Consider the following 27,009-nt stretch of genomic DNA (forward strand, 5'->3'; position numbering starts at 1 on the left):
AATAAACTGAAGTACTTCAAAGTGAATAATCATAGGAAAACGTCTCCACAGGTTTGGCTTCACAACAAAGATTGGAGAATTCCAGTTTTTGTAGAACATAATTGAGAAATCTGGTAGCAACTGAAAAAGCAATTATGTTTGGAGTGAAAGAACACACACTTATACCATTGCGATTACTGTGATTCCTAGAGTATTTATGTGCCTACACAATAACCTCCAATTATACCACAGCCTAAATTATTTTATGTTTTCTAGTACATCATCATCAGTTGGTATCTATTTTAATAACACCCACAAAACAAAAATATGATGAAAAACAATGGTTTTATACCAATTCCATTTCATATGAGAAATATTGCTTTAAAATTTAAAATTTATTAGACAAAAAATATCATTTTTAAAAAACCTCCACTGTTTCAGCAACAAAAATGCTGTCATATTAAAAAAAAAAAAAGTTAAAATAGAAAATGACAAATAGCGAAACGGATTCTTGTCACTATTCAGTAAACTTAGATAACTAAGGTACACTGAGATGCTGATTAGTAATTTGCAGCCTGAGAAAACAAAGTGTCAGAGGGAAATACACGGAAGTATGACTGAGTTTAATATGCATCTACATTAGCTACAGGGTATAATTAAAACTACACCATTCTCTTAAATCTACATAATTACACCCCAAAGACACTTTCTCTTTAGTATCCTTAACTTTACTGATAAGCCAGTAAGAACCTTGGGTTTAAAAGGTCAGACAAACATTGTCTTAAAGTAAAATATATGCTTAAAAGTAAAAGGGTAAAAAAGTAAGGGTTTGGTTTGGGTTTATTCCTTATAGTGCTCAGGCCTCCAGGTGTGGCAGGCAAAACAAAATTCTAATTGACACTGAAAGAAAACAGTACCAAGTGATGCTGAAGATTACTCCCCTGCCAAAAAGTACAGGGAATTGATGAAGCATCTACCACTGGGGGAGGGTGGGTATATGTGGGAAGGGTGTGAACATGGCTAATTTTGGAAATACAAACTCCGTTAATTGACACTAGAAAGCATCATTAATTTTGGGGGTGGGAGAGCATCTCTTTACCAGTGAATATTCTACCTTTAAATTTAAATACCACCCAAGTTAACTAGTTGAATTCAATAGTACATTATGCACCACCTGCCCTATATTACTGTTCTTAGTCCAATTTTTTTAACTTCTGAATACAATTAAATCATGTGCATGTTATATATGCACATACACACACAAAACATATAAATTTATTATATATATGTTTATATAAAATTAAAAGTTAACAGTATCTTTCCAGTAATCACTACCCAGAATCATAGAATCATTTAGCTTGGGAAAGACGTTTAAGATCACTGAGTCCAACTGTAAACCTAACACTTGCCAAGTCCACCACTAAACCATGTCCCTAAGCACCATACTGCTTGGAATACAACCAAATGCAACCCCTGCGAGCATTCTTTCTCAGTCCTCTCACTTCCACAATCCATTACCCATTTCCTTCCCAATGCTTTGCTCAATAGGTATACAAGCAAATTGAAGAAATCAAACCATGCAGTCAATAATATGCCAGCAGTATTCATCCAAATCTTTCCAAATTCTCAAGTACTCCACAAAAGAGAAGAATGGTAGCAAGCATAGGACACAAAGGACGAATTCCCATCTATAATGCAGAACTTTTAATAAAAATAACACATGATTGCAAGAGTTTTGCATAGACTTAATACATATACTGTGATACATTTAATGTCAAAAATAACTCAATTTTAATGGCAAAGGAAGCTTATTTTCATTCAGCTGAACTCCATGGCCAGACAGAGGTTTTGCAAAAAGTTCCCAGTTTTCAGCCTCAGCTTCAACCATTCATATGGAATCAAATGGGGAAGAATAATGGCTATCTAAAATGTAAGTCCTCAGGATTTGAGTCCAACTCCTCACTGCTTCTTATTAGCAAATTACCATGGCCAAAGGAAAACAAAATCTTTTTCCAGCTACAACCAACAAGAAAGCAGTATTAATTCAGCTTCACTCAGATGCAAGCAACAACAGCAACCCATGCATTTATGGCTTCAAGTCATGCTTTTAATTCTAATGCCTAGTCGTTTGAATTTTCACTATAAAACACTCACTCAAAACACCTCTTCTGCATATTGTTTATTAAAATATAAAGTAACTTTTCAGGCAAGATCACACCAACTGATCAATCTCAGCAGCCATCTCTCTTCACATGAATATCACCTTCAACAATGAATATGTCCCATTTGAACAATGTACACGGTAAACTCCAGGCTTCATTTTATATGCAAAAATAACAAAAAAATAGAACATTAATGAAGCTGTATCAAAGGAGTAGAACTCCTGATGATTGATGCACTGTTATAAAGCTGATTTCTGGAAACTAACTTGACCTCAGACTATGGGCATTTTTAACTTGGTGTTCAGTGTATCACTGTTGCAAAGGCTGTTCAGCTTCTTTGCCATAGTGGAGCTGTGGCATCTTGGTTGAGTCATTTCACACTTTTGCACAAATACTTGGATTTCATAGACCTGGCTGTTCAGAGAAATGCCATAAAGGACTATACTAAAAAAACTAAAACCACTCAACAAAATGCAAACCAAACCACACAAAAGAAATAGGGAATAGTGATCTCTGAGAGTCCTTTTCTTAAGCCTTTTGGGTTGAAATTCAAATTAAAGATCACTTCAAGCCTCCGTGCCTAGGATGCACTTAGACTACTTACTGTCTTGAAGCCCTCATAAAAATTGCACATTACTGTTTTTTCTTCAAGCTTACATTAAACCTTTTCTTTAAATACAAATTGAATTGTAAGTTTAGGCAGCAAGATGAGCTTGTACATGAAAATGGATTTTTATGTTTCTTCTGACAATTATATCACTTTTAAAATGACTCCTATTAAATCCATTTCAAGAGCTAACTTTGTAGAATACAAAAAACATTTGGAAACGTACCATAAAAAATACTTTCTTTATGCTCAGTTATACCTTGTAAGTATTGCCATTCAACGTACAATAATGTTACGAATAGCATCATTTTGCCAGTACAGAATAAAAACGTTTCATGGAAAATCTTTAAAATTCACCTGTTCTATCTCACCACAACTACAGTATGAAACGATAATTTCCAAATAATGAAAGAGAAATACAGACAGTAAATGGTTCTACTGAAGCTAATTTTCACAGTTGCTGGTGGAAGGAAAAAATCTTATTTCATTTCATTAGAAGTTTAACAAAAATACAATTTAATCAAGAACTTGACTATCTAGTCCCATGATAATCAGTGAAAGCAAGGGCAACATGTTTAACTATATTAATGCGTTATTACCATGACAAACACTTCCACAGAATTCAGGGGCATAAGTGCTTACAGGTAATATATGCTGCTCTTCCATTACTGTTTTTTTAACATACATTCTAGAAGACAGCAAACATTTTCTTAAAGTTCTGTAGTAGCCTTTATGCATTGAGAATTCAATCTGGCCATCTATTTGCATTACAGTACTAGTGATGTACCATTAAAGACCAGATTTTAATCTGTATAGAGGAATTTCAATTATATTTATATCTTTATCTCTTAGTTGTTAAATATTGTGGCTTGCTGTTCAACATGTCTCTCTAAGCTGCAGATTTGGAAAGTTTAAAATAATTCAAGAATAAACACAGCAAATTACATTTAATTAGAGAATTATAATAAAAATATGACAGAATAAAGATGCTTTTCTGATTTATGAATCAAAATATGTTCCCCAAATAGCAGGCAACATTACCCAATATAAAGGGGGCAAGTAAAAAAGGAATCTAGCTGCAAATCGACCCCCAAAACTCAAACAAATGAGAATGTAAAATACCAAAATCAAATGTAGCTAAGTGACTGATAAAGAAAATATTCCTGGGGATTTAAGGAGGTAGAGGTTGCTTTAAGGAACCACCACATCATCCACGCGTTATAAATTGCCCTGGGGACAGTTGTGTGTGTTTAAAAGCACTGTCCTGCAGATTACCAAGTGCCTATTTCCATTTTTATTTAAACACACAGGGGTGAGGAGAGTGTGTTATAATTGTATAGACCTACAAAGCAGTATAGCATAAGCACTTCCGCTTTACATCTGTACATCAAATTTGCTTATTTTTTATGATCTTGTCTCCCTCTAGTGGCTGGTCCTCCCAAAAATGTATTTATACCTTTACGCAGAATCACAAAATAATTCAACCTGGAAAGGACCTCAGGAGGTCTCTAGTCCAAGCCTCCCCTCATGGAATTTGTGGTTGGCCCTGTTAGAAACATTCCCCACCAGCTGTTTGCAGTCAAGGTAAAGCCTCCCACCTGAATCCAGATTCAAGGACCTCCTAAGATCATCTGGAAAAGAAATGGAACAGCCAGGAAAATCAAACCCTGGAACTATCTCAGCAGAGACTGAAGTCCTTAACAGGAAGGAAGTTGTGTGCCAAAAATGCTTAGGGGACTTGAAGAAGACATACATACCATAATTCACTGCACCAGCAGTACTTGTTGCCCCATGTCTTGTATAAATAGCCATGTCCCACAGAACCTAAGCTGACAAAATACTGTCTACCAAACACTACAAAATACTTCACAGCACTCTGGAAAGCTAAGATCTCACAACATCAAACACAAAGTATCGCAATCCAAACAAAACTGTCATAAGATCTGGGAATTTTTGCTCTAACACATACACAGGCCAGGCAGATAGATGAGAGAAAAAGCCTGCTTGATTCTACCTAGCTTGTTCAAGGTAAAGAACGGGTCACAAAACTCCAAAAATCAGCATACATTTTTCATGCTCTCAAAAACACAGCACATGTATGTTACACTTTCCTCACTCACAGTACTCTCAGCAATATTAGAAAGGGTTAGGTCATTGACTAATACACCTAATAATACCTTCTATTGCACTGAACAGCATTTTCTCACTATTGTCTAGAAAATATTCTGTCTTTGCTCACCTTCAGTTTCTACTTTTATTACTAGACTGTAAATTTGCTCAGACAAGCACACTGCATACACAGCTGTCCAATTATTTTTTTTATTAACTAACAAAAAAGGCTAACCTTGCTTTTCAGATAGTACTGTTTGTGGTCACTGCTTGGTGAATTCATTTAGTCACATTCATATGTATTTCATAAAGGCCATTGGTTTCCTAGTGATTTAGTAGTAAAATAAGACTTTTCTAGTCCTCACCTATAAAAAGGCTCTTTGTGGCTTGCTTTGTATCCCCAGGCTTCAGGAGGATGACCAACAAAATGAATAAAATCATAGACATTACTATGCCTTGTGCCCAATTATCTACTTTTAAGAAGTATCTATTCTAATATGTAGCACAATATGCATGTTAATTACATCCTCACAGTCACATATTTAGATATTTTTCATTTAACTACCTTGTCTGCATCCACTTTTCCTCTGATAAATTCTTTCTTCCAGAATTCCAGTGCCTGTTCCAGAGTCAAGCCGATGCCTTTTAAGAACAGGCCGTATTGCATACGGCCCCCGTGACGGAGATGATGGTTATCACGTAGAGCTTTGTGCAACTGGCGCATGCACAGTGGGAATGATTTCACAGAAAGCTGTCAAGAGAGAAACTTGTATTTAAGGCATACTAATCGTTTTGTTTGTAGGACAGATATATGCTTATTGTGATTATTAACTGGCATCACTTGAACAAGCCAGTGGCTGGAAGAAAAGATACACATCTGCAGAGTGCCTTGGGACTAATGGTAACTAAGTGTGTCTGCAAGCCTTCACAGCCAATAACCACCTGCAGAACAAACTCCAAAGGACAGAGTAATACACATGGTAGTAACACACTAAAAAGTAAGATGGGTTTGTTTAATTGCTGTAAGGAAAAATACACCCACAGTTCCATTACAATGTTTCTTTCTTCTTTATTTTACTTTCTGGAATGGCAAGATGATCTTTCTTAGAGGTGACTTTTCTTAAGAGTAGTAGGGGGATCATGTGAGGGCATGGGGTTTTTTTTAAACATCTTGAAAAAACTACAGGCATAAGTAAAATCCACTGCAAATGACCTGCAGTTTTTTCCCTAGGAGAACACCATTTCTCGTAAAGCAAGATCTCAGATACAGAAAAATGTAACATTCAAGTTTACTCGGGCTTTGCATTTTTACTTTTAGCATCCGAGTCATGCCATGGAATTCATTACCAAAGGAACACTGTTAAGATGGACACTGAAAACACAAATTATCAAAGTTCAGATAAAGGAGTTGTAATGTGGTTTTAATTGTCTCTGCACCAATGATGTGATTTTACAATCCATTTCATTTACTTTGTTTTGAAAAACCCTTCAAATCAGAAGTCCAAAAAAGAGCACTGAAAAGGCTAATACTGCAATGCAATAATCATAAAATAATCATCATGGGTTGCAAAACTATTAAATAAGAAAATTTTGTTAAACTCTGCTTATAATTGTTATGTATTTGTGAAAGCACACAAAATTATGCAGCAAATTAGGCAATTCATTATAGCTCCAGCATAAAGCCTGATTAGATGCATTTTCAGTGAATTCTGCTCCATTTTAAACTTTATCACAATTTCATGCAAGTAGTACTCAAGAGTTACAAAGCAAATATGAACTAATAAAGATCAAAGCTTTATATGCTGTCTGTACAAAGAATACTCAAATTTTAAAAGTTACATATGAACATACAATATAACTCAATAAGCACAGAGGACTTACAGCATCAACCTGGTCTAGAGAAATTTTCCCTGTGTTCTTCTGCACACTGTAATCTGGGCCCACATAAGAATGGCTGAAAAATAAAACAAGCAATACAGCATCATGTGAAACTGTTTTGGTTTGTTTGGTTTTTTTAAGTTTACAAATTTGGAAAAAAATTATTTAACCAGTTACGGGCTGCAAATATTTTAGACCAGCATACTGGTCTAAAAATCAGCAAAGACTGGGTAAAAACAAATTTCTTCTTGCAAGAGGGATTTTGCAACTAGCTTACAAAGATCATTTCTTACATCTTCTGAAGGTTTATAGAGGTTAACTCCAGGAAAAAGGAATTTAGCTAAATGATGATACTTGGTACTACAGATTATTTTGTAACATTTCAATGCTGTATAGTGCAAAAAGCATAGAGCTAAGAGATGATTTTACTACAGTACAAACAGTTTAATTATATATGCATTCATTTGCCGTCTAGCCTTATTTCTGGCACACACTGGAGCACTAAGCAAGCTTACTATACTCTAATAGATATTTTTTTTCATTACACAACAATGGATAAATAATTAAAAGTATTTGCGCAATGTCTATTACTAAATTCCCTTGTAGAACCAGACCTGCATCACTCAGGCAAACTACAGACAAAAATCACAGTCCCTCAATATTACAATCAAAGTACAGAACAGAAAACAGCTGTTGCTTAGGCAAAGTATTTTTAAACAACCAATTATGAAAATGACCAGTCAGTTATCACACCCCAGGATGTGATACAAGCTGCTCTACCATAATCACTGTAGATCATCTGCTTGTATCCTACACTATTATGATAATCATACCAATACTGAAAAAATATTGCTATGCTAAAGAAGACTACTTCATTCTGGCATCTGCAGAAAGAATTGGCCCATGAAGAAGAGGTCCAAAGAGAAGACACAAAAGTTTTCCTACACCATAAGTGAACAAATTAAGACTTCAGAAATTACTGTTAATAAGAGGACATACTCTCTGAGTCTTGCTGACCATTATATCTGGAGTTGGTAGAAAACTTTACTGCAAGGACAGAAAATTAAATGTCAAGTTGGGGGAGAAGAAGAAATTCTTCTACTTTTCAGACTTTGAAAAGGTCAAATATACTCAGCATGGTAAGCAAACAGGAAAAGTTTTTCATGAAAGTTTCCTTACTTTTATATTGAATAGTAGTATATGACCTTTACAAGGTCAAGGTTTCTTTATACCTGACACCACCCACCAAAGAGCTGAACCCTACAAACTGCCTTTGAAGGTGATGCTCTGAAAAAAGAGTATGTTTTATCCCTTCAGAATATGTGGTAGGCTGGAGTGGGGCATAAGGAGGCCAGCACTGGTCACGAGGCCTTAGCAGCTAAGCTGTTGGATTCCTGTCCCAGGGAGCTCAAGGAACCAGCAAATGAAATCCATAAGGATAATCTTGTATCAAATATTTTACCACTTTTAGATAAAAATGTTCTCTTTTTTTTTTTTTTGTCTAGTACAATTAATATTAGAAAGTACCAATGAAACAGAATAGAACAAAAAGAGGACGTAAGTCACAGAAAAAACATGCACTTAGTCCCAAAGAGTCCAATTACAAAATATGTTACATCCATTTGAAAAAAAAAAAAAAAGCTGGATTAAAGAATCCACATGGACAAAACCCACAGTAAAATGACCTTTCCTGAGGACTAGCTATTTTATAAATCACAAGCAGACATGAATAACTTCTAAAAAATGTGTGGGGTATTAGCAACCAAACTACTCTGTAACCTTCAACTGCATGCTTTTTTCATACATTTCGATCAAAAGTTTTTGCTCCCCTGATAAAGCTCTATTGACTATGCAAAAAATAAATACTGCTGCAAGAATTCACACAACGTATATATATATATATATATATGTGAAAAACTAATATTTTCTTTTCTTATGAGCAAAATGAAGCAAAAGCAAATCACAGATCCTCAGAAATAAACACCAGAGCAGACCTATCTGGTCATCTGTCTCTTCACTGCCAGAGCTTGTTTTTCAAGTTGTAAGGTTTGATATATTTTGCCTATTTTAAAGGAACTTCCAAAAAAGGCAATTTGGAAACATTTGTATAGGTTTTTTTCAGTTGGTGACATACCCAAGTTCACCTAAGGATGTGCCAAAAATACCTTTTACATGAATGCAGTATCCCTGTTAAAGTAGCTGCTATTAAACCAGCTTTTGTTACAACCTTCCCTTTTCCCATATTAAAAAAAAGAGCACAAAGAGAACTGCGATTGCCTGACTGCTGTCCTGCTCACACAGAGGCACAGCATGCATCAAAAGAAATCTCAAGTTTCTCAGTAATTACTCCTAGGAAGAACGATTTATAACAAGCCAACCTAATTGCTCTTTAGCTTTAAACGGAGAAAGGTATGCCACTGAGGTATATTTTTTAAAATCCCAGTAGAATGCGTGGTAAGATGGAAGGTTATAGGCATCCAGAAGTATCACCCAACCAGCTATGTAACACACTACAATATTTTTGTTCTTTCATTGCTCTTGAACAAATTTCAATCATATTAAGCAGAGATAGAATCAAAGCTATTTTTGCTATTCTCTTATACACTAAAAGCAATAAAACACAAAGCTGTTCCTATGTAATATTTATTGTTTTTTTAACCAAAATAAAATATCCGGGTTTGGGTACAGAGCAGTAGAGCAGCATAGGAAATAGAGAGAATGCTAACTAGATCTGCATTCTAATTCCAGGGCAGTCCTGTCGTGATGGAGCCTCACTGTTTCAATTTCTAATTCATCCAACATCATTTCAGCAATCTTAACGGAAAGCTGTATATGTTTAAATAGAGTTTTCATTATTGACATGCAATATTTAAGCAAATTTATGCCCTTAGAGATATTAAAATTTCAACTTAATAAATACCTGAGCAATCTGATATAACTGAATCTGCATTGAGTAGCAGCTAGATTAAATGACCTCCAAAGGTTCACTCTAAGGTAAATTATTCAGTGATTCTAAGGCAATGCATCTCCTGGTAATCGTATGGACTTTGTCCTCCTGCATACTACCTCAGCAAGAAAACTCTCCCAAACAAATAAAGTGGTAAAAATTAATCACATACATAAGAAAGAGACCAGATCTATGCTTAACCCAAAGAAGATCAGAAAAGTATGTTTTATTACTCTTCAGCACCACATTCAAAGAAAGCAGAAAGCTTCTATATACTGTATAACTACTAAGAGAGAGGCAAACTATTTCAGCTGTGTTCTAGGGTGCCTTGACAGTTCACATGTTCATCTTTCCTTATGTCCATCAAAAGAACAAAATAGGACTCAATTTTTCAGTGAAAGTGAAATCTTTCAGAAAGACCATAGAGCATAAAATACATGCAAGATGGAAGGCCCATACTCTGAGCAGTGTAATTTGGAATCTGTTTTGTTTGTAAAGCTTAACAACTTTGCATCTACTATTTAAAACACTTTTATAAAAGCTACAAATGTTTTCCTGTTACTTAGAAGCAACACTAGCTCTGTAAATTATGGTTCATGTGATTTATAAAGCTTTTGCTAGGGTGAAGGGATACTGTCAGGGTGTTTTGGCACATACAAGGTGTGTGAAAAAAAAAAAAAAACAACAACCCAAACAACTCTGTAAGTAAAACAGTCTACTAACAGCATCACTTTCATCTGCATGAAAGAATATATTAGTGCTTCCAGTTTATGTTACCTGAGACGATTAAGCAGAGGTTGTAGTCGCTCATCAGACTGTATGGATGGCAGCGATCGTGCTGTCAGCTAAAAGAAAGCAGAAGTCCAATTTGTAAAATATTGGCTAAAAACACTTGACAGCACACAGCAGGAATGATGGAAGAAATCACCCTGTGCTGATAAGACTTTACACAACATCAGACGAGACATACTTTCTTCTATTAAAAATTACTAAGCACAAACATCCTGAATTGTAAGTTAGCAAAATATTTACAAGTTAACGAAGCCAAACAGTGAAAAATAATTTCTCAAAAATTACAATGTTATTTGAAAAAATAGCAAGACACCACTGAAAGATATACTTGTTTCCAAACATTTGAACTAGAAGTCATAGTGTACCTAAACAGCCTTCTAGAAATCACACTATGTGTACAGTCCATTAAGCTATATTAAATATATTTACATTTGTACAGAAATATTTGCATTTGTACACAAACATTTACATAATTCTTCCAGCTATATGGCTTCTATACAGACACACCTGTGTACACTAGTTTTTTTTCAATAGGCATAAATGTATTTTGTAATTTGACTGTTTTAAGTGTATTTTTCTTGTAACTCTTTCCTATGCCAAGTTAAAACATTAAACTTTTCTGAAAGAATAAACCTAGTAATCTAAAAGAAAAAATCAAGTATGTCACACTATTGCAGAACAATAGTTAAGTGGTGCATTAACTAAAATAATTAGAAAAAAAACAATTATTAAATTTTCTTACTATCAGTGTACAGGTATCTACCTACGCCTGTAAAAGGTACAAGCATTGCACTTTGGATATTGCTGACATATATCTAACATTTATCTAATATCTATCTAATATCTATATTATCTAATATCTATATTGCTGACATATATCTAATAATTCTATAACACGCATTTCATGATTCTACTGCTGCCAAGTTCAGCTGTATATTGAAAACTACCTTCATACAAATTTAAAATTTCAACATGTTTTACATTGTATCAATCACCACCAACTTCTTAAGTATGTACAGGTAACTTAAAACAGCATGCATAGTCATACATACACTCTTTAAGAATCTTATTTAAAAAAAAAAACAAAACAAAACACCATACTTATAGCACCATCAGCGTAGCTTCACCTTGCTGGCTCCAGCAAGTACACATATATGAAAAATTATGGTAGTCAGATGAAGTTCCCAGCATCTGGAAAAAGGGAAATATAACCCCCATTTTCAAGAAGGGGAAAATGGAATTACAGACCACTCAGTCTCACCTCTGTGCCTGGCAAAATCTTGGAGCAGATTCTCCTGCAAGGCATGCTAAGGCACATGAAAAACAGCAAGGTGCTTGGTGGCAGCCAGCATGGCTTCACTAAAGGGAAATCCTGCCTGACCAATTTTGTGGCCTTCTATGATGGGGCTACAGAACTGATGGACAGCGGTAGAGCAGTTGATGTCATCTACCTGGATTTGTGAAAGCGTTCGACACTGTCCCACACGACATCCTTGTCTCTAAATTGGAGACATCAATTTGATAGGTGGACCACTTGGTGGATAAAGAACTGGCTGGATGGCCGCACGCAAAGAGTTGCGGTCAATGGCCCAATGTCCAGCTGGAGACCAGTAACGAGTGGTGTCCCTCAGGGATCAGTGTTGGGACCAATCTTGTTCAACATCTTTGTCAGTGACATGGACAGTGGGACTGAGTGTGCCCTCAGCAAGTTTGCCGATGACACCAAGCTGTGTGGTTCGGTTGATACGTTGGAGGGAAGGAATGCCATCCAGAGGGACCTTGACACGCTTGTGAGGTGGGCTGATGCCAACCTGATGAAGTTTAACCATGCCAAGTGCAAGGTCCTACACCTGGGTTGGAGCAATCCCAGGCACAGCTACAGGTTGGGCAGAGAAGAGATTCAGAGCAGCCCTGCGGAGAAGGACTTGGGGGTGTTGGTCGATGAGAAAATTAACATGAGACAGCTTCAGTGTGCGCTCACAGCCCAGAAAGCCAACCATATCCTGGGCTGCAGCAAAAGGAGCGTGGCCATAAGGTCGAAGGAGGCGATCCTGCATCTCTGCTCTCGTGAGACCTCACTTGGAGTATTGTGTGCAGTTCTGGTGTCCTCAACGTAAAAAGGACATGGAACTGTTGGAACAAGTCCAGAGGAGGGCCACGAGGATGATCAGGGGATTGGAGCACCTCCCATATGAAGACAGGCTGAGAAAGTTGGGACTGTTCAGCCTGGAGAAGAGAGGGCTGCATGGAGACCTCATAGCAGCCTTCCAGTGTCTGAAAGGGGCCTACAAGGATGGTGCAGATGGACTCTTCATTAGGGACTGTAGTACTAGGACAAGGGGTAACAGGTTTAAACTTAAACAGGGGAAGTTTAGGTTAGATATAAGGAGGAAGTTCTTTACTGTGAGGGTGGTGAGGCACTGGAATGGGTTGCCCAAGGAATTTGTGAATGCTTCATCCCTGTTTGTGTTCAAGGCCAGGTTGGCCGGAGCCTTGGGCGAAATGGCCTAGGGTGAGGTGTCCCTGCCCATAGCAGGGGGGCTGGAACTAGGTGATCTTGGAGTCCTTTCCAACCCTAACCCTTCTATTATACTAATATGGACTAACTAGCAGGCTGCAATTTCTATTTATAATCTACAAATAAATATACCCCAGAAAAAAGCTGCACGTGTTGTGCTTGTGGTGCACAGGTTTATTTGTATGAAAATCTGAGCCAAACTCCATCAGTTCATAGGTAGACTGTGAATATGAAGGAGTTTAATATTTTGCTGAGAGCTCATCCATTTATCACATCCATTTCATAACCTTTGCTGCTAGGCAGATGTCAGACTGTGACCAAATTTTAAACTCACGCCTTGAGCTAGCAGTAGTAACCACCAGCTAAATGAATAAGAGGTTCAAAGCAGCTGGTTTGTCAAGTGGAAGTTGAAACTACTGAACACGAGGACAGCAGGGAAGGAGGAACAGGCCATTTCAGCTGTTAAGCCAGGTCTGGCCTGCAGCAATCACTGCTTCAAAGCACAGCACTTTTCAGTCCTGGGTTTTCAAGTGTACTCATCTGATCTGACTGCTGCATAAAGGGAAGTCAAGCAGTCTCAGCAATCCATTCACCTTTCTTTTAAAAAAGGCTGATATCTTGGCAATTAAAGCATTACCCACATTCCCTTATTTTATGGAGCTAGACCAAGATGCATATGGTATACTAAAACTTGAGTAAGCTCTGTAGTTAATAGCAAGTTTTTTTATTAAAAAAAAAAAACATGTTTTGATTAAAAAAAAAATAATAATTTTCTTACCACTGAGTATTAAGGGCCAATACATGTACTGTTCTATATTCCTGTCCTCCATAAAGTAACCCTCTAATTTTGGTTTAAATATAATCACAAAACCAGAAGCTCTTTCTGAAGAGAAGTTGGAGGGCCTCTAAATACCAGACAAGTTATTCCACTTGGCTAAAATCAGAATAGATCCTGGGTTACCTGAAATACCATTTACTTCTCTTTCTATTAAGAATCTAAATGATACATAATATTTGTGTGAACACTGACATCTATATTTTTACATGAGACAAGCATACAGTCCCTACACACACACACCTTTCAACTCCCACCACAAATAATTTGTTATGTTAGTTCAAACATTTATTTTGAGGATGTGGGATCCTCATGACACTGTTCAAGACAGTTTTTCTTAAACACAGTTGAGGAGAACTCATCAAAATATCTGAAAAATTTTAATCGAAAGAGCATATTTTCCTTTAATTTACCCAGATTATGAAAATAAAAGGTAAAATTTTGATGTATAAAGTCTTTCCTCACAACTGTATTTTTCTCTAAGACACACTGTAAATAAAACTGGATTTTACAAAGGTGGTGGTAAATTAACGCTAGAGTTTCCAAACATCTAAGAATTTTATGTCCTTTTTCAACAGTATTTTTTGAAAAGAAAAAGATAATCCCAATTACAGTGGTAATTCAAGTAATAATGAAGGCAAAAGGATGACAACTAATAGCTTGATGTCCAAGAACTGATCTGGTTTTCCTCCCTCATCCAAACATGAGACTAGGACATGAAATTCCAAATTATCAAGGATTTACTATCTTTGCTAGTCTTTTTTTTTTTTTTTAAGCTTTTTGTTTTAAGAATTAAGGTTTTTTTTAAGTTAAAGTTAACTTGACACAAAGCCTGAAGTAGTAGCTTCACATGCTATCAGGAAGGCAATGACATTTTTACACACAGCAATTAAGAACAAGATTACCATGACTCAATTAACATGTCTCCATTTTTTAGGTAGCAGGTGAGTTTCTTGTTTTTGAGCTTATCATGTGAGAGCTACCTGCTCCCTATGTGTTGTTGTGGGTTTTTTTGAGCAAAAAAAGAGCTATCATTTTCACAGTTTACTTTCTAAGTGAGATGTCCTAATTAGCTGCATTGCATAAGAAAATTTCAATATGCTGTCAGACCATTTATTTCTGATTATCATCCATATAATCATTTGACAAAGACACTGTTTTTTGTTAAATTACATTGAGAAAAATAATATGGAAGGCTTAGGAGGAAAGCACAGAAAGAAGCGGTTTGTGGCAAAGGTTACTTTTAGCTGAGGCAGGCTATTGAATTACTCAGGCTCTTCCTGCAATTTACCAGGCAGGGTAAAAAAAACCACAAAGTTCCTTTAGGAGGGACATTAGAGAAGCTGAAATATAAATTATTACCAGGACTATTTCCTTATCCAGCACTAAGTACTCCTAGAGAACAAGGAGTGTCTGGAGGCATGGGGTCTACATGCACATCCACAGCCTGTGAATTACCTCTACAGTCTGTCAAGCCCAGCTGTTGTGCTTTTTTTCCATATCCTAGAACTACCTGTGCTGTCACTCACGCTATTTCTCTCGTATTTTAAAAAACACTGTACAAGGAGGATTAGAGTGCTTTTGCCTCCTGAGTTATTTTAGAACCCAGACAAGCAGGATTACATCATATGGGACTCATATTTAAAGGGGAAGGTGACTGCACTGTGGGTATGTCTACTGACAGGGTATCTCAAAGAACGCTTAATCCCTGGGAAGCTATGTTACTTCTTCTCCCCAACAGAGGACTGCTCTACCAAGCACTAAATGCACTATCAAGCACTAAATACTTTTAAAGATAAGCCCACAGTTCCCAGCAGGCTTTCTACAGTTTTACCTAAATTATTTAACCTCTATCTCCATGGAGCAGTTCCAGAACAAGCTTCCCCTTCATATGTGCTCCACTTCTCAGCATAACAAGGTCTGGCTTAAGACAAGGCATAGTTTTTTGAGCCTTTTGTGGCACAGATGAACAGATTTTCCTAGAATGTTATTCTATTTATTTCTGCTACAATAGTTACACCACTAACAGTACAAGAACAAAGAATGAATAAACCGAAATCTGAGATGACAGTGTCAATCCAACTTCATACTACCTTTACAACAAGAACCACAAAATTTCCGAAACAAGGATGTGAAGGAACAGCTCTAATCCAAATTAAAAGATAAATTAAGGTTAAAGTAGGGATTGATCAAGGCAGCCATAAAAAATAAAGGCTTTAACAAAAACACTCAAAACCAACAAACAGAAAAATGTTACCTTTGTCACCTGCAGAAGTCTACCGTCACCTGTGACCATGTAACATTATGCTCAGCAATAAAGGTGCAGGGCAGTTTTTCCAAAGTAGAAATTGCTCAGGGCCTGGCAGGACATTGGTCTGCTGGTGATGAGCACCACTTACGGGTTTTTCCTTCCTTTTGTCTTACAGAATCTAAGAAGAGCTGCCATTGGTCTGTACAAAATCTATTGAAGGTGCATCTATAACACCTTGTTTTAACCTTTTACGCTCAGTAGAGATTCTAGTCATTTTGATGTACAACAGTGATTTTGAGGAAGCACAGAATAATTAAAGTTGTTAGGCCTTTGTTAAACTTAAATTAGATAACTAACAAGCAAATTATAGAAAGTAGTAAGAACACAGAAATTACAAATGAGAGTATCAGAAGGGACACAAAATCCTGTGTGGTTTGAATCTTACACTACAGATTACAGACAACATTTTTATGGGAATTAAATTTACCCTGTGAAGGCCCTTGCCTCTTCCCATTATATGCATTGATGAACAGATAAATATATGATTAGGTAGCTAAAAGATTAAGTAAAGAGAGGAAATTTCTACTTAGAAAGCAAAGAAACTAACCATGGATTAGTGTATTCTGGACACTTTAGTCCATTCTCCCAAAAACAACTATTTTTCTCATGACACTTCAATGCCTTCACAGTTACAGGCACCCCCTTCCTGAATTTCTGTTTCCCAGTTGTTACAAAAAGAGAAGACAGCCTAATGAAAACCAATATTAATCTGGACACCAGAACTTCAATTTCAGCCTTCCAAGTGGAAGCCTTAGATAGTTCTTAATTGTTTTAATAAAATTTAACAAATACCTTTATGAACAGAGGAAAGAAACATTGTCTGTGCAATGTCAACAATTCAACATATTCAGAGTGAATATATCACTAAAATGCTTCCCTAATAATGCTGTATGGATTTAAAAAATAAAACCACACAAAACCGAAAAAAAAAACAACCTAAAAAAACCACTCAGGTCAGACATTAAATTACTACAGTTAGGACTTTACTATTTTAAAGAGTGAATTTATTTAAGTCTCTCATTGCTGCCTAAGGAATAAGCTGTAACTTACAAGTTTTCTATTCCCCTCTGTATCGCCCTGGAGCATTTAGTTAGATGATTCTTTCCTGTCTGCTCTGAAAAGGACCCAATACATATCTGATGGTTCAGAAAAGCATTAGTTTTTAACCTGAAGGGTTACAGTGGCCTAGTGTGTTGTCTAAAAGGAAAGCAAATACATGCAAGTTTATGTTGTTTACTAGAACTGGTTTTGGTTAGTTTGAATTGCCCGTATTACAGATTTATTGCTTACGTTACCCATGAAAGATTTTCAACCAAGATTGAAGCAGACAGGGAAAAAGACATAATATTATCCAGTGGCTTAAACAAACCAGTGACTTTACACATCTACTGGATTTTCCCTGAGAGATCTGCAAAACAAAATAATGTGGAAACCTTGACGCTAACATAAACTTGAGAACTTTATTTCTGTAGGCAACAGCAATTATACCATAGCTTAATCAGTGTTAACAAGTAGAAAATTAATACATGAGCTAGACAAAAATAAGAGAAACATGGTTCTATGGATGTAGACTTTACAGAAGCCTTCTCAATGTGACCTTATGCCACCATGTTCCTATAAAGTCAAGATTACTCTAATTTTAATAGCAAAAGGTCCTAACACTACATGCTTTTGGAAATTTTAATAAAAGAGTTACTTTTTACAATAATGTTTCTGTGATCAGTCAGAAACAAACTTAACTTAGAGGTAAAGCAGGATCTGGCGTGGTGACCAGTAAGGCAGAGGAAGAGGAAACTCCTTTTGCTTGTGGTACACAAGCAAAACCCAGCTTTTCCTGAAATTCTTCAAGCCTGCTATTACAAAGGTCCCGACATGAACAATTTATCAAAGACTACATAACAACCCTGTTTTCAGGAACTTAAAATCTATCTAGCAAACAAACTTTAACAGAGAAACAGAGATGATACTAATTGCATTGCTCCTCAATTCAATTCTTAGGTAATGATTAAATGTCATTAAGCCGTACATCTGTTAGAAAATCCTCCTTCTTACATGTCTGACTGGGGCCTATTTGAGAATGAGCTTGCACAGTCATAAGTATAAGAAAGAGATAAGGTAAAAGATAAATGGAAACAAAGATATGAGTAAAATACAACATTGTAGTAGCACCTGCAGCAGTAACACATCCAAAGTAATGATATGCAACTAGAAATTACCTGTTGTGGAATGAAATGATGTTTTAGTCCAGTAATCCAACGCTACTACTTACATCTTTCTCCTGATTTTTTTTTTTTTTCCAGAGACTACATTTAGAGATACCTATTTAACATTACCAGACACTACACTTGTTTCAACTAACTCCTTAATACTAGACAAGCTTTATCCAAAGATCTGCCTGGCCAGTAACGTTTTGTCTTCCAGATCAAGAAAACGTATCAGCCTTTACCTAACCAAAACCAGATATACACTTCTTTTACTGACAGCACAGTAGCCACAACATATCTGAGAGTTAAGAAATACAGATCCCAGCCTTCCCCTCACCAGGGTATCTGAGAAATAAGAAATGACACCAAGATGTGGAAGTTTACCACCCTACTTCAGGATTTTTCTCCTATCCCTAGTCTATCTAGATCAGCTATCCTTCTGAAGTCTCTGCTTGATCAAAAGCAAGAACAACCTCCAGGAGATGCTACAAAAGCATCTGCTTTTTTCCCCTCACCCCAATTTTAAGATACAAAACATGCTAAAAATAATGCCGTAGAAACATCTTAGTTCTACTTACTTAAGGACTGTGTCATAACATTCTCTGTATTGTTACTGATACACTATGCACATCAAAGTACTCTTTACATATTGATAGTACTTAGGATCAACATGAACCCTGCATATACCCAGCATTACATTGAAGAACAGGCCTCTAAGTCTCAGTTCCACTTATACTGAGCCCAACTAAAGTGTCTCTCAGTGCACATAATCAAGATCATGCTTTTATTTTAAAAGGGAGCCTCTACCACACACTGACATCCTATTTCAAACATAAATATCCCAGGTAAAACACAGGCACCAAAATACTTGCCTCAAATTAAATTTAAAACACAATGTCTAGAAAGTTTTGTACTTCTGAAAAAGTCTTAATATTGCTTCCTTTTGCCTTTTTTTTCTTTTTAAAGATACCTCAGAATTATAACCTAATAAGGCCTTTTGCAGCCACCACTACGAAGTCATGAGATGTAGCTATTATCAGAACCCAGGAATTCAGTTTAATTATATTTCACAGAAACTTCCAACACCCAACTAAGTTTCCGGCTGTCTCATACCAACAAAACCTGATTAATTTTGAAACATCAGCTATCTTGCTAATGTTGTAACAAAATGTCACAATGCAAATGCTATGTGGCTGGGGAACCTGTAATAAGAGCACGGTGTTTGCATGCCCGTGTGCTGCTGTACCTAGACAGTTGACATTTTAGTGCTGATCAATCTTCTTTTGAAAAAAGTTGGGCTTTAACCTTTCACAGCACATTACAAATCTCAAGTGTTGCACAAAATTAGTAAGTCATTTTCGCCAAGGCTTTTTCAACTATTAAAAGTTATTTCAGCAGCACTTACACTGAAATATGCTCAATAAAAACTGAAGCAAACAATTAATATTACACTTATTCCACATGAATTGTTTGCAGACAATCTATATGACAGGAGATGACATATTTCAAAACTAACAAAATAAGCAAAAATATTTTGGGCATTATCAATTTATTATTTTTTTTCAATGGGCCAATATAACATAATCACAGAGTTGCTGGAGTTTGAAGGGACCTCTGGAGATCATCTAGCCCATGCCCACTGTCAAAGCAGAGCAGGTCATACAGAAATGTGTCCAGGCAGGTTTTGAATGTCTCCAGAGAGGGAGACTCCCCAGCCTCCCTGGGCAGCCTTTTCAGTGCTCTGCCACCCTCGGTAAAGAAGTTCTTCCTCACGTTCAGGTGAAACTTCTTGTGATTTAGTTTATGGCCACTGCTCCAGGAGGTCAAACAACTGAAAGACGATCTATCCAGCTACTAGAAAGGAGAAAAATGTTACAGCTGAACCCAGGACAGTCAGTTAATTCAAGCTGCTAAAGGACAAATCTTCCATGACAGAAAAAACAAATTAACAGTTGCGAAGAACTTTATTTACCTAGTACTTAAAGAACTTTGAAGACACTGAACTCCACTCAGTTCAGTTCAGCATTCATCAAATACATGCAGAATAATAATTTGTTTTCCTGATGCATTTGTTTCTGAAAGCTTCTTTTTCTATTTGGAAATCTCTAGCTTTCATATTCACACTGAGGTATAAATAACATCTGGGTTGAAGATTAATGTTTAGCACTTCAAGCAAGATTTTTCATAATTAAACCTTGTTTAATTTATACATGAAATGTTGCTGGAGTTTGTATCATTACTGCTTGTCCATATACTCACTTCACTTGCATGTTAGGGTGTAGGTATGTAAATGAACTCATCTCTTGCACTCTAACATAAAGCTGAAGTTGCCAGTTACCAAAACGCTCATTAGATACTTTTCCCCCAAAACAGAGTATTAATTTCATTTTTCTTACAATAGGGTACAGCATCTTTCAGGTTTTAATTGCACGTAGACTGAAGTAGCCACTTAGAAAGCTACCTTGTCAGCAAAGTCCAAATCAAACAATACTGCTCCCCATAACTGTGAAAGTTCTTCAGTGATTTTATCAACCATTTCATATCAACTTGCCCTTTACCAGTGGATTTCGTAACTTTTGATTTAGTCCTCTGTCTTTTTTGTATCTAATTCCAGATACCTAATAATTTTAAAACTACGTAAATTGTGCACTGGAACACAGCAAGCCTGGAAAATAATTTACTTTATTTCACTACCAACTTCTGATACATGTGAACATTTCTTAATTTTTGCAATGCTGCTGTCTTTTAGCTGCATGTAGGTCTTTTGTTTCTTTTCCAGGCATTATTCTGTGTTTTGCTGTCTTACTCCCAGGTTCACAGACTAAATATTGATTCATAGAATCATACAACAGTTAGAGTTGGAAAGGACCTTAAGATCATCTAGCTCCAACCCCCCTGCCATGGGCAGGGACACCTCACCCTAGGCCATTTCGCCCAAGGCTTTCTCCAACCTGGCCTTGAACACAAACAGGGATGGAGCATTCACAGTCTCCCTGGGCAACCTATTCCAGTGCCTCACCACCCTAACAGGAAAGAATTTCCTCCTTATATCCAATCTAAACTTCCCCTGTTTAAGTTTAAACCTATTACCCTTGTCCTGTCACTATAGTCCCTAATGAAGAGTCCATCCCCAGCATCCCTATAGGCCCCTTTCAGACACTGGAAGGCTGCTATGTCTCCACGCAGCCTTCTCTTCTCCAGGATGAACAAACCCAACATTCTCAGCCCATCTTCATATGGGAGGTGCTCCAGTCCCCTGATTATCCTTGTGGCCCTCCTCTGGACTTGTTCCAACAGTTCCATGTCCTTTTTACATTGAGGACACCAGAACTGCACACAATACTGCAAGTGAGGTCTCACAACAGCAGAGAGGCAGGATCACCTCCTTCGACCTGCTGGCCACGCTCCTTTTGATGTAGCCCAGGATACGGTTGGCTTTCTGGGCTGCAAGTGCACACTGAAGCAGGCTCATGTTCATTTTCTCATCAACCAACACCCCAAGTCCTTCTCCGCAGGGCTGCTCTGAATCTCTTCTCTCCAATTTAGAGACAAGGATGTCGTGTGGGACAGTGTTGAACACTTTGCACAAGTCCAGGTAGATGACATCAACTGCTTTACCCCTGTCCATCAATTCTGTAGCCCCATCATAGAAGGCCACCAAATTGGTCAGGCAGGATTTCCCCTTAGTGAAGCCATGCTGGGTGTCACCAAGCACCTTGTTGATTTTCATGTGCCTTAGCATGCCTTCCAGGAGAATCTGCTCAAAGATTTTGCCAGGCACAGAAGTGAGACTGACTGGTCTGTAGTTCCCCGGATCATCCTTTTTGCCCTTCTTGAAAATGGTCGTTATATTTCCTTTTTTCCAGTTGTCAGGAACTTCACCTGATTGCTATGATTTTTCAAATAGGATGGCCAGTGGCTTAGCAACTTCATTCACCAGCTCCTTCAGGACCATGGACTTGTGCACGTTCAGGTTTTTAAGATGGTCTCAAACCAGGTCTCCTACAGTGGGCCCAAGGTCTTCATTCTCACAGTCCCTGCATCTGCCTTCTAAGACTTGATTCCACTACTCCAACGTAACCTGGAATCTGCTCTTCCATTCAACTAACTACACACATTTTAATGTTACGATTTTGAAGCATTCTGCCCCTCTTCCCTTCATTCATGAGTAGGAAATTGAGAAAACCAACATCTTTGCATAATTTGTTAGAAGTTCCCAGCCAATACCACACAAGAAGCAATCAGCTAGAAAGCATGAAATTCGTTACTTCTTGATTAAGAACCCTCAAAGCTGCTTTCAGAAACCTTGGTGGGTTTTTTCTCCATGACAAACTTCTTCAGTCTACTATTAATGCTGTCTTCCAAAATTGTTTTAATAATGACCATAAACACACTAGCAAAATTTCTGCAGTGACAAAAATACGCAGTCAAAAAGAAAAGAAACAAGTGTCTATATATCCACTCAAAAACCTTGATTAAAATCTCATTTTCCATAGTCATTATTACTACTACAGGGCTTCATCTATTGTTTTACAATGTAGACCATTATGAAAATCTTGAGTTAAAAAGCCATTATGTAGTTATTAATCTTGGCAAGCCTTATTACTAAAGCCCTATACCATCCAGAAGGCGCTACAGTCTGTCATGGTATAGAAATCAGGTCTATTGCAGAACTTCAGAGGAGATTTAATTTTCTTAACAGGACTTTACTATTAGGAATCAATTATTCAGTCCAGTTCTAGGCTACCCAGTAGAAGAGACAGATGGAAGTGGTGGTGAGAGACCAGCATAGGGCCACAAAGGCAATTAAGGGACTGGAGCATCTCTCCTGTGAAAAAAGGCTGAGGCAACTGGCACTGTACAGCCTGGAGAAGACTCATCAGGGATCTTACTAATGCATATAAATACCTGAAGGGAGGAGAGAGATAGGCTCCCTTCACAGATCACCAGAGAAAGGACCAGAGGCTATGGGCACAAACTGAAACACTGGACATTCCATTTGAACATCAGGAAACACCTTTTCTCTGTGAGGGTGACTGAGCACTGGCACAGGTTGCCCAGAGAGGCTGTATTAGTCTCCCAAGGATAGATATTCAAAACCTGCCTGGACAGTACTCTGCAGCAACCAGCTCCAGATGACCCTGCTTGATCTGTGGGGTTGGACCAGATGATCTGCACAAGTCTCTTCCAACCTCAGTCATTCTGTGATTCTGTGAAAAACCACAGGAGATCACACAACTTCTGCCAGTCTTCTCAACTGTCCAAATATTAAAGATGGTAAAAAGAATTATGGTTGTTTAAAACCAAATAAAACAATATGTAATACAGACCTCTAGTACCAAGTAATTCTAAACAACTACTAACATTCTTATTTTCCATACAAGAACTTCTATTCCCTAAGCTTCCTCAAAAGTCCACAATTTTCAAAGTTACTAGTGATTAGCATTTGAACAATTCTAACAGGATTGCTAAACTCGTTTTCAGGAGTTATAAGAACGAAATTAAGTGATATTCTAGAAACGAAATCATTTTACCCTTAGATTGCTTTCAGAGAAAATAATTCACAAAAATCTCAATAATACTTCTTTTTAAGGACCATAATTATTTACCAAAATAAACACTGCCAAAGGCTGTGTTCCTATTCAGTCTTTAAATACTAGGGTGAAGCCATTAACATCTAAGGAAAAAGAATCCTACTGCAACGCATTTTCTCTGTTTAATGAGCTTCTCAAATCTTCATGTACTCACTCCTTTTCCTTGAGAAAGTTACTATCCAACTTCAAATAAATTTAAGTAATCCTTGAGAATGCTATACTTGATCCTCATTAGCAACAAATATTATCACAACAGTCTGTGTGATGCCAACCTCTTACTTTCAAACCTCAGACAGTGGCATCTGAAGTTCAGTGGCGTTGTGGTTTAACCCCACAACACTCGAGAAAATTGTGTTTCTTTCGTATTAGTTGGTGGAGACATTGCTGTTACCTTGTTGATCACATCTGTGGGGATCTGGTGACATCCATCTTGCCATTTTATTCCCCAAAATTGAATCTCCTATGCAGGTCCCTTGACCTTACTCTCTTTTATGACAAAACCGGCTTTCAGCAGGATTTGGATTATTTTCCTCCCTTTCTCAAAAACTCCTTCCGCTCTATCACCCCACACAATAATGTCGTCAATGTATTGCAGGTGTTCTGGAGCTTGCTCCTGTTCCAGTGCAGACTGGATCAGTCCATGGCAGATGGCCGGGCTATGTTTCCACCCCTGGGGCAGTCAGTTCCAAGTGTACTGTACGCCACTCCAAGTAAAAGCAAACTGTGGCCTGCACTCTGCTGCCAAAGGAATTGAGAAAAATGCATTGGCAGTATCAATTGTGACATACCACTTGGCTGCCTTTGACTGCAGTCCATACTGAAGTTATAGCATGCATGGCTAGTTCTAGCACATGCTAGTTCTAGCATGTACGGCAGAACTCAGTGACGGTGTGACTTCATTCAGGCCATGATAGTCTACTGTTAGTCTCCATTCTCCGTCAGACTTTCGCACTGGCCATATGTGGCTATTAAAAGGGTGAGCAGGTCCTGCTGATCACTCCTTGGCTCTCCAGTCTACGGATCAGCTCATGGATGGGAATCAGGGAGTTTCAGTTGCTGACATGTTGCCATCAGTGCACTGTTGTGGCCGCAACTGGCACTTCTTGTTCTTCGACCTTCAGCAACTCCAAAGCAGAAGGATCCTCTGAGAGACCAGGCAAGGTGGACAGTTGCTTAATTTCTTCTGTCTCTCCAAGGCAGCAATACCAAATGCCCATCAGTATCTTCTTGGGTCTTTGAAATACCCTCTCATGAGACAGTCTATGCCAAGGATGCATGAAGCCTCTGGACCAGTCCAAAAAGGGTGCTTTTGCCACTCCTTCCCAGTTAGGCTGATTTCAGCCTCCAGTAGAGTCAGTTCTTGGGATCCTTCTGTCAATCCAGAAATCAAAATAGATTCTACCCCTTGACAGCTTGATGGCACCATGGTACACTGTGCACCAGCATCTACTAGAGCCTTATACTCCTGTGGGACTGATGTGACAGGCCATCCGATCCACACAGTCCAGTAAACCTGATTGTCCCTCTCCTCCACCTGGCTGGAGACAGGGCCTCTCTAATAGCCACTACAAGATTCTCCACTTGCTCTACAAAGGGATTAGAATTCATTTTCATAGGAGTCGGAATAAAGTCAGCTCGTCCATTCCACGTGGGAAGCTGCTCACCTGGAGCAGCAACTTTCTTGGGAGGATCATCATTGTGACTGCTGTTTTCCTTTTCAATTCATGAACCTGTCCCTTCAGAACTGAGACAGATTTTCCATTCCACTTTCTCATGTCTTCTACATGATCCTGAAAGTAAAATCATAGAGTGGCCTGTGGCATGTACCTCCTGTATCTTCCCTCTTGAGCACCTTCTGTTAATAGCTGAGACGCAGGTCTTAGCAAGTAGGGGGCTGGATAGATCGTCTCTCAATTGCTCAAACTCTTTGGATAGGAGTTTTTCCACAGCTGAAATGATGGTAGGGGTGAGGCTGTCTTCAAACTCCCAGAGCTGACAACTCACTTCATCCACTATAGGTACCACTGCATCCCTTCAGCTCACTTTTGCCAGTGAGCTGGCATATGACGATGGTGCATTTCATGTAAATTTCTGCCACATGGGTCATGTACATCTGACTTCATATGGATCTATAGGTATATCCCCAGTATCCAATTTACAACAGATCATCTCTAGTTTATTCTCTCAACATGTTGTAGTGCTTGGAAATATTTGTTTTGTTGCTAAGACTGGGAAAATATCTACTAAAAGTAAAAAGGTATTTGCAATACTTTGGCTCAGTTTTACATATTTCACAACATTGATTTTTGGGTGGTTTGGTGGGTTTTTTTTTAAAAAGCAAAATGAAATCTTACCAACCTTTGAAGAGTTTTAAGCCCCAGCTTCCCGCATGTTCAAGTACCAGTGATTACATTCTTATCTTTACTGAATAGAGCTAAAAACATGTTAAGATTCTCAAATTTCGTGCTGCTAAATACCAGCATTAATATGAGCCTACTTATCATCATTTTCAAGTATTTTACTTAATCTCAACTCTCAATTGCCAGCAACAGCAATGACCTTTCCCAAATGTCTAAATACTTTCTTTTCAAAACAGAAAAGGGCATGTGCATTAATGAAAACTACTAGCAACTCCAACAAGATGCATTATTTTATTTCCTTTTTTTAAATGTTGATTATTTACATTTGCAATTATTACAAATATTTTACTTCTGAATAAAGTATACTCTGAGATTATAACACTTCCCCCAGGACTCAAGTTCATGAAACAAAAATCCAAGCCTTCAAAAAAAAACCTACTTCATTATAAAACACAGTATTGTTGCCTTAGAACTTAACTATGGAAGCAGGACCTCCATTTGACCCCCATTAAGTCCTGTGGTTTGGTGCTTTTAAGTAGATCAGAAGTGCACACAACAAGCTGCTACAGTGAAGCTGAAGTTGGTGGGCTTCAAGGCCCAGGGATGTTTTCCTTCTCGGCCCATCACAGCCATGCTGCTTCCAGCTCCTGACCCTTGCCCCAGCCAGGAGCAAGGCTGACTCATGCACAAACACTCTACTGCAAACACTGCTG

At 37.7% G+C, this 27,009-nt stretch overlaps 1 protein-coding gene across 5 annotated transcripts in view; it reads right to left on the reverse strand.

Annotated features, from left to right (window-relative positions):
* Positions 1-27,009, reverse strand: part of PRIM2 (DNA primase subunit 2) — a 105,531-nt gene that overhangs the window by 26,224 nt on the left and 52,298 nt on the right. For 2 of the 5 annotated variants that reach the window (XM_061347852.1, XM_061347851.1), the window contains 3 exons: positions 10,460-10,527; positions 6,739-6,811; positions 5,423-5,608 (listed from right to left, as the gene is read on the reverse strand). The exons of 1 other annotated variant lie outside the window; for it this stretch is intronic. In XM_061347852.1, the coding sequence (XP_061203836.1) occupies positions 5,423-5,608; positions 6,739-6,811; positions 10,460-10,527 (327 nt within the window). Of the gene's footprint in view, positions 1-3,012; positions 4,380-5,422; positions 5,609-6,738; positions 6,812-10,459; positions 10,528-25,695; positions 25,886-27,009 lie in introns of those variants that run through there. 2 more of the 5 variants (XM_061347854.1, XM_061347855.1) reach the window with 2 other exon arrangements.

The sequence above is a fragment of the Neopsephotus bourkii genome, unplaced genomic scaffold, assembly GCF_033783945.1.
Source record: "Neopsephotus bourkii isolate Nb327-2 ecotype Australia unplaced genomic scaffold, CSIRO-AGI_Nbou_v1 NB_330, whole genome shotgun sequence".
NCBI lineage: Eukaryota > Metazoa > Chordata > Aves > Psittaciformes > Psittacidae > Neopsephotus > Neopsephotus bourkii.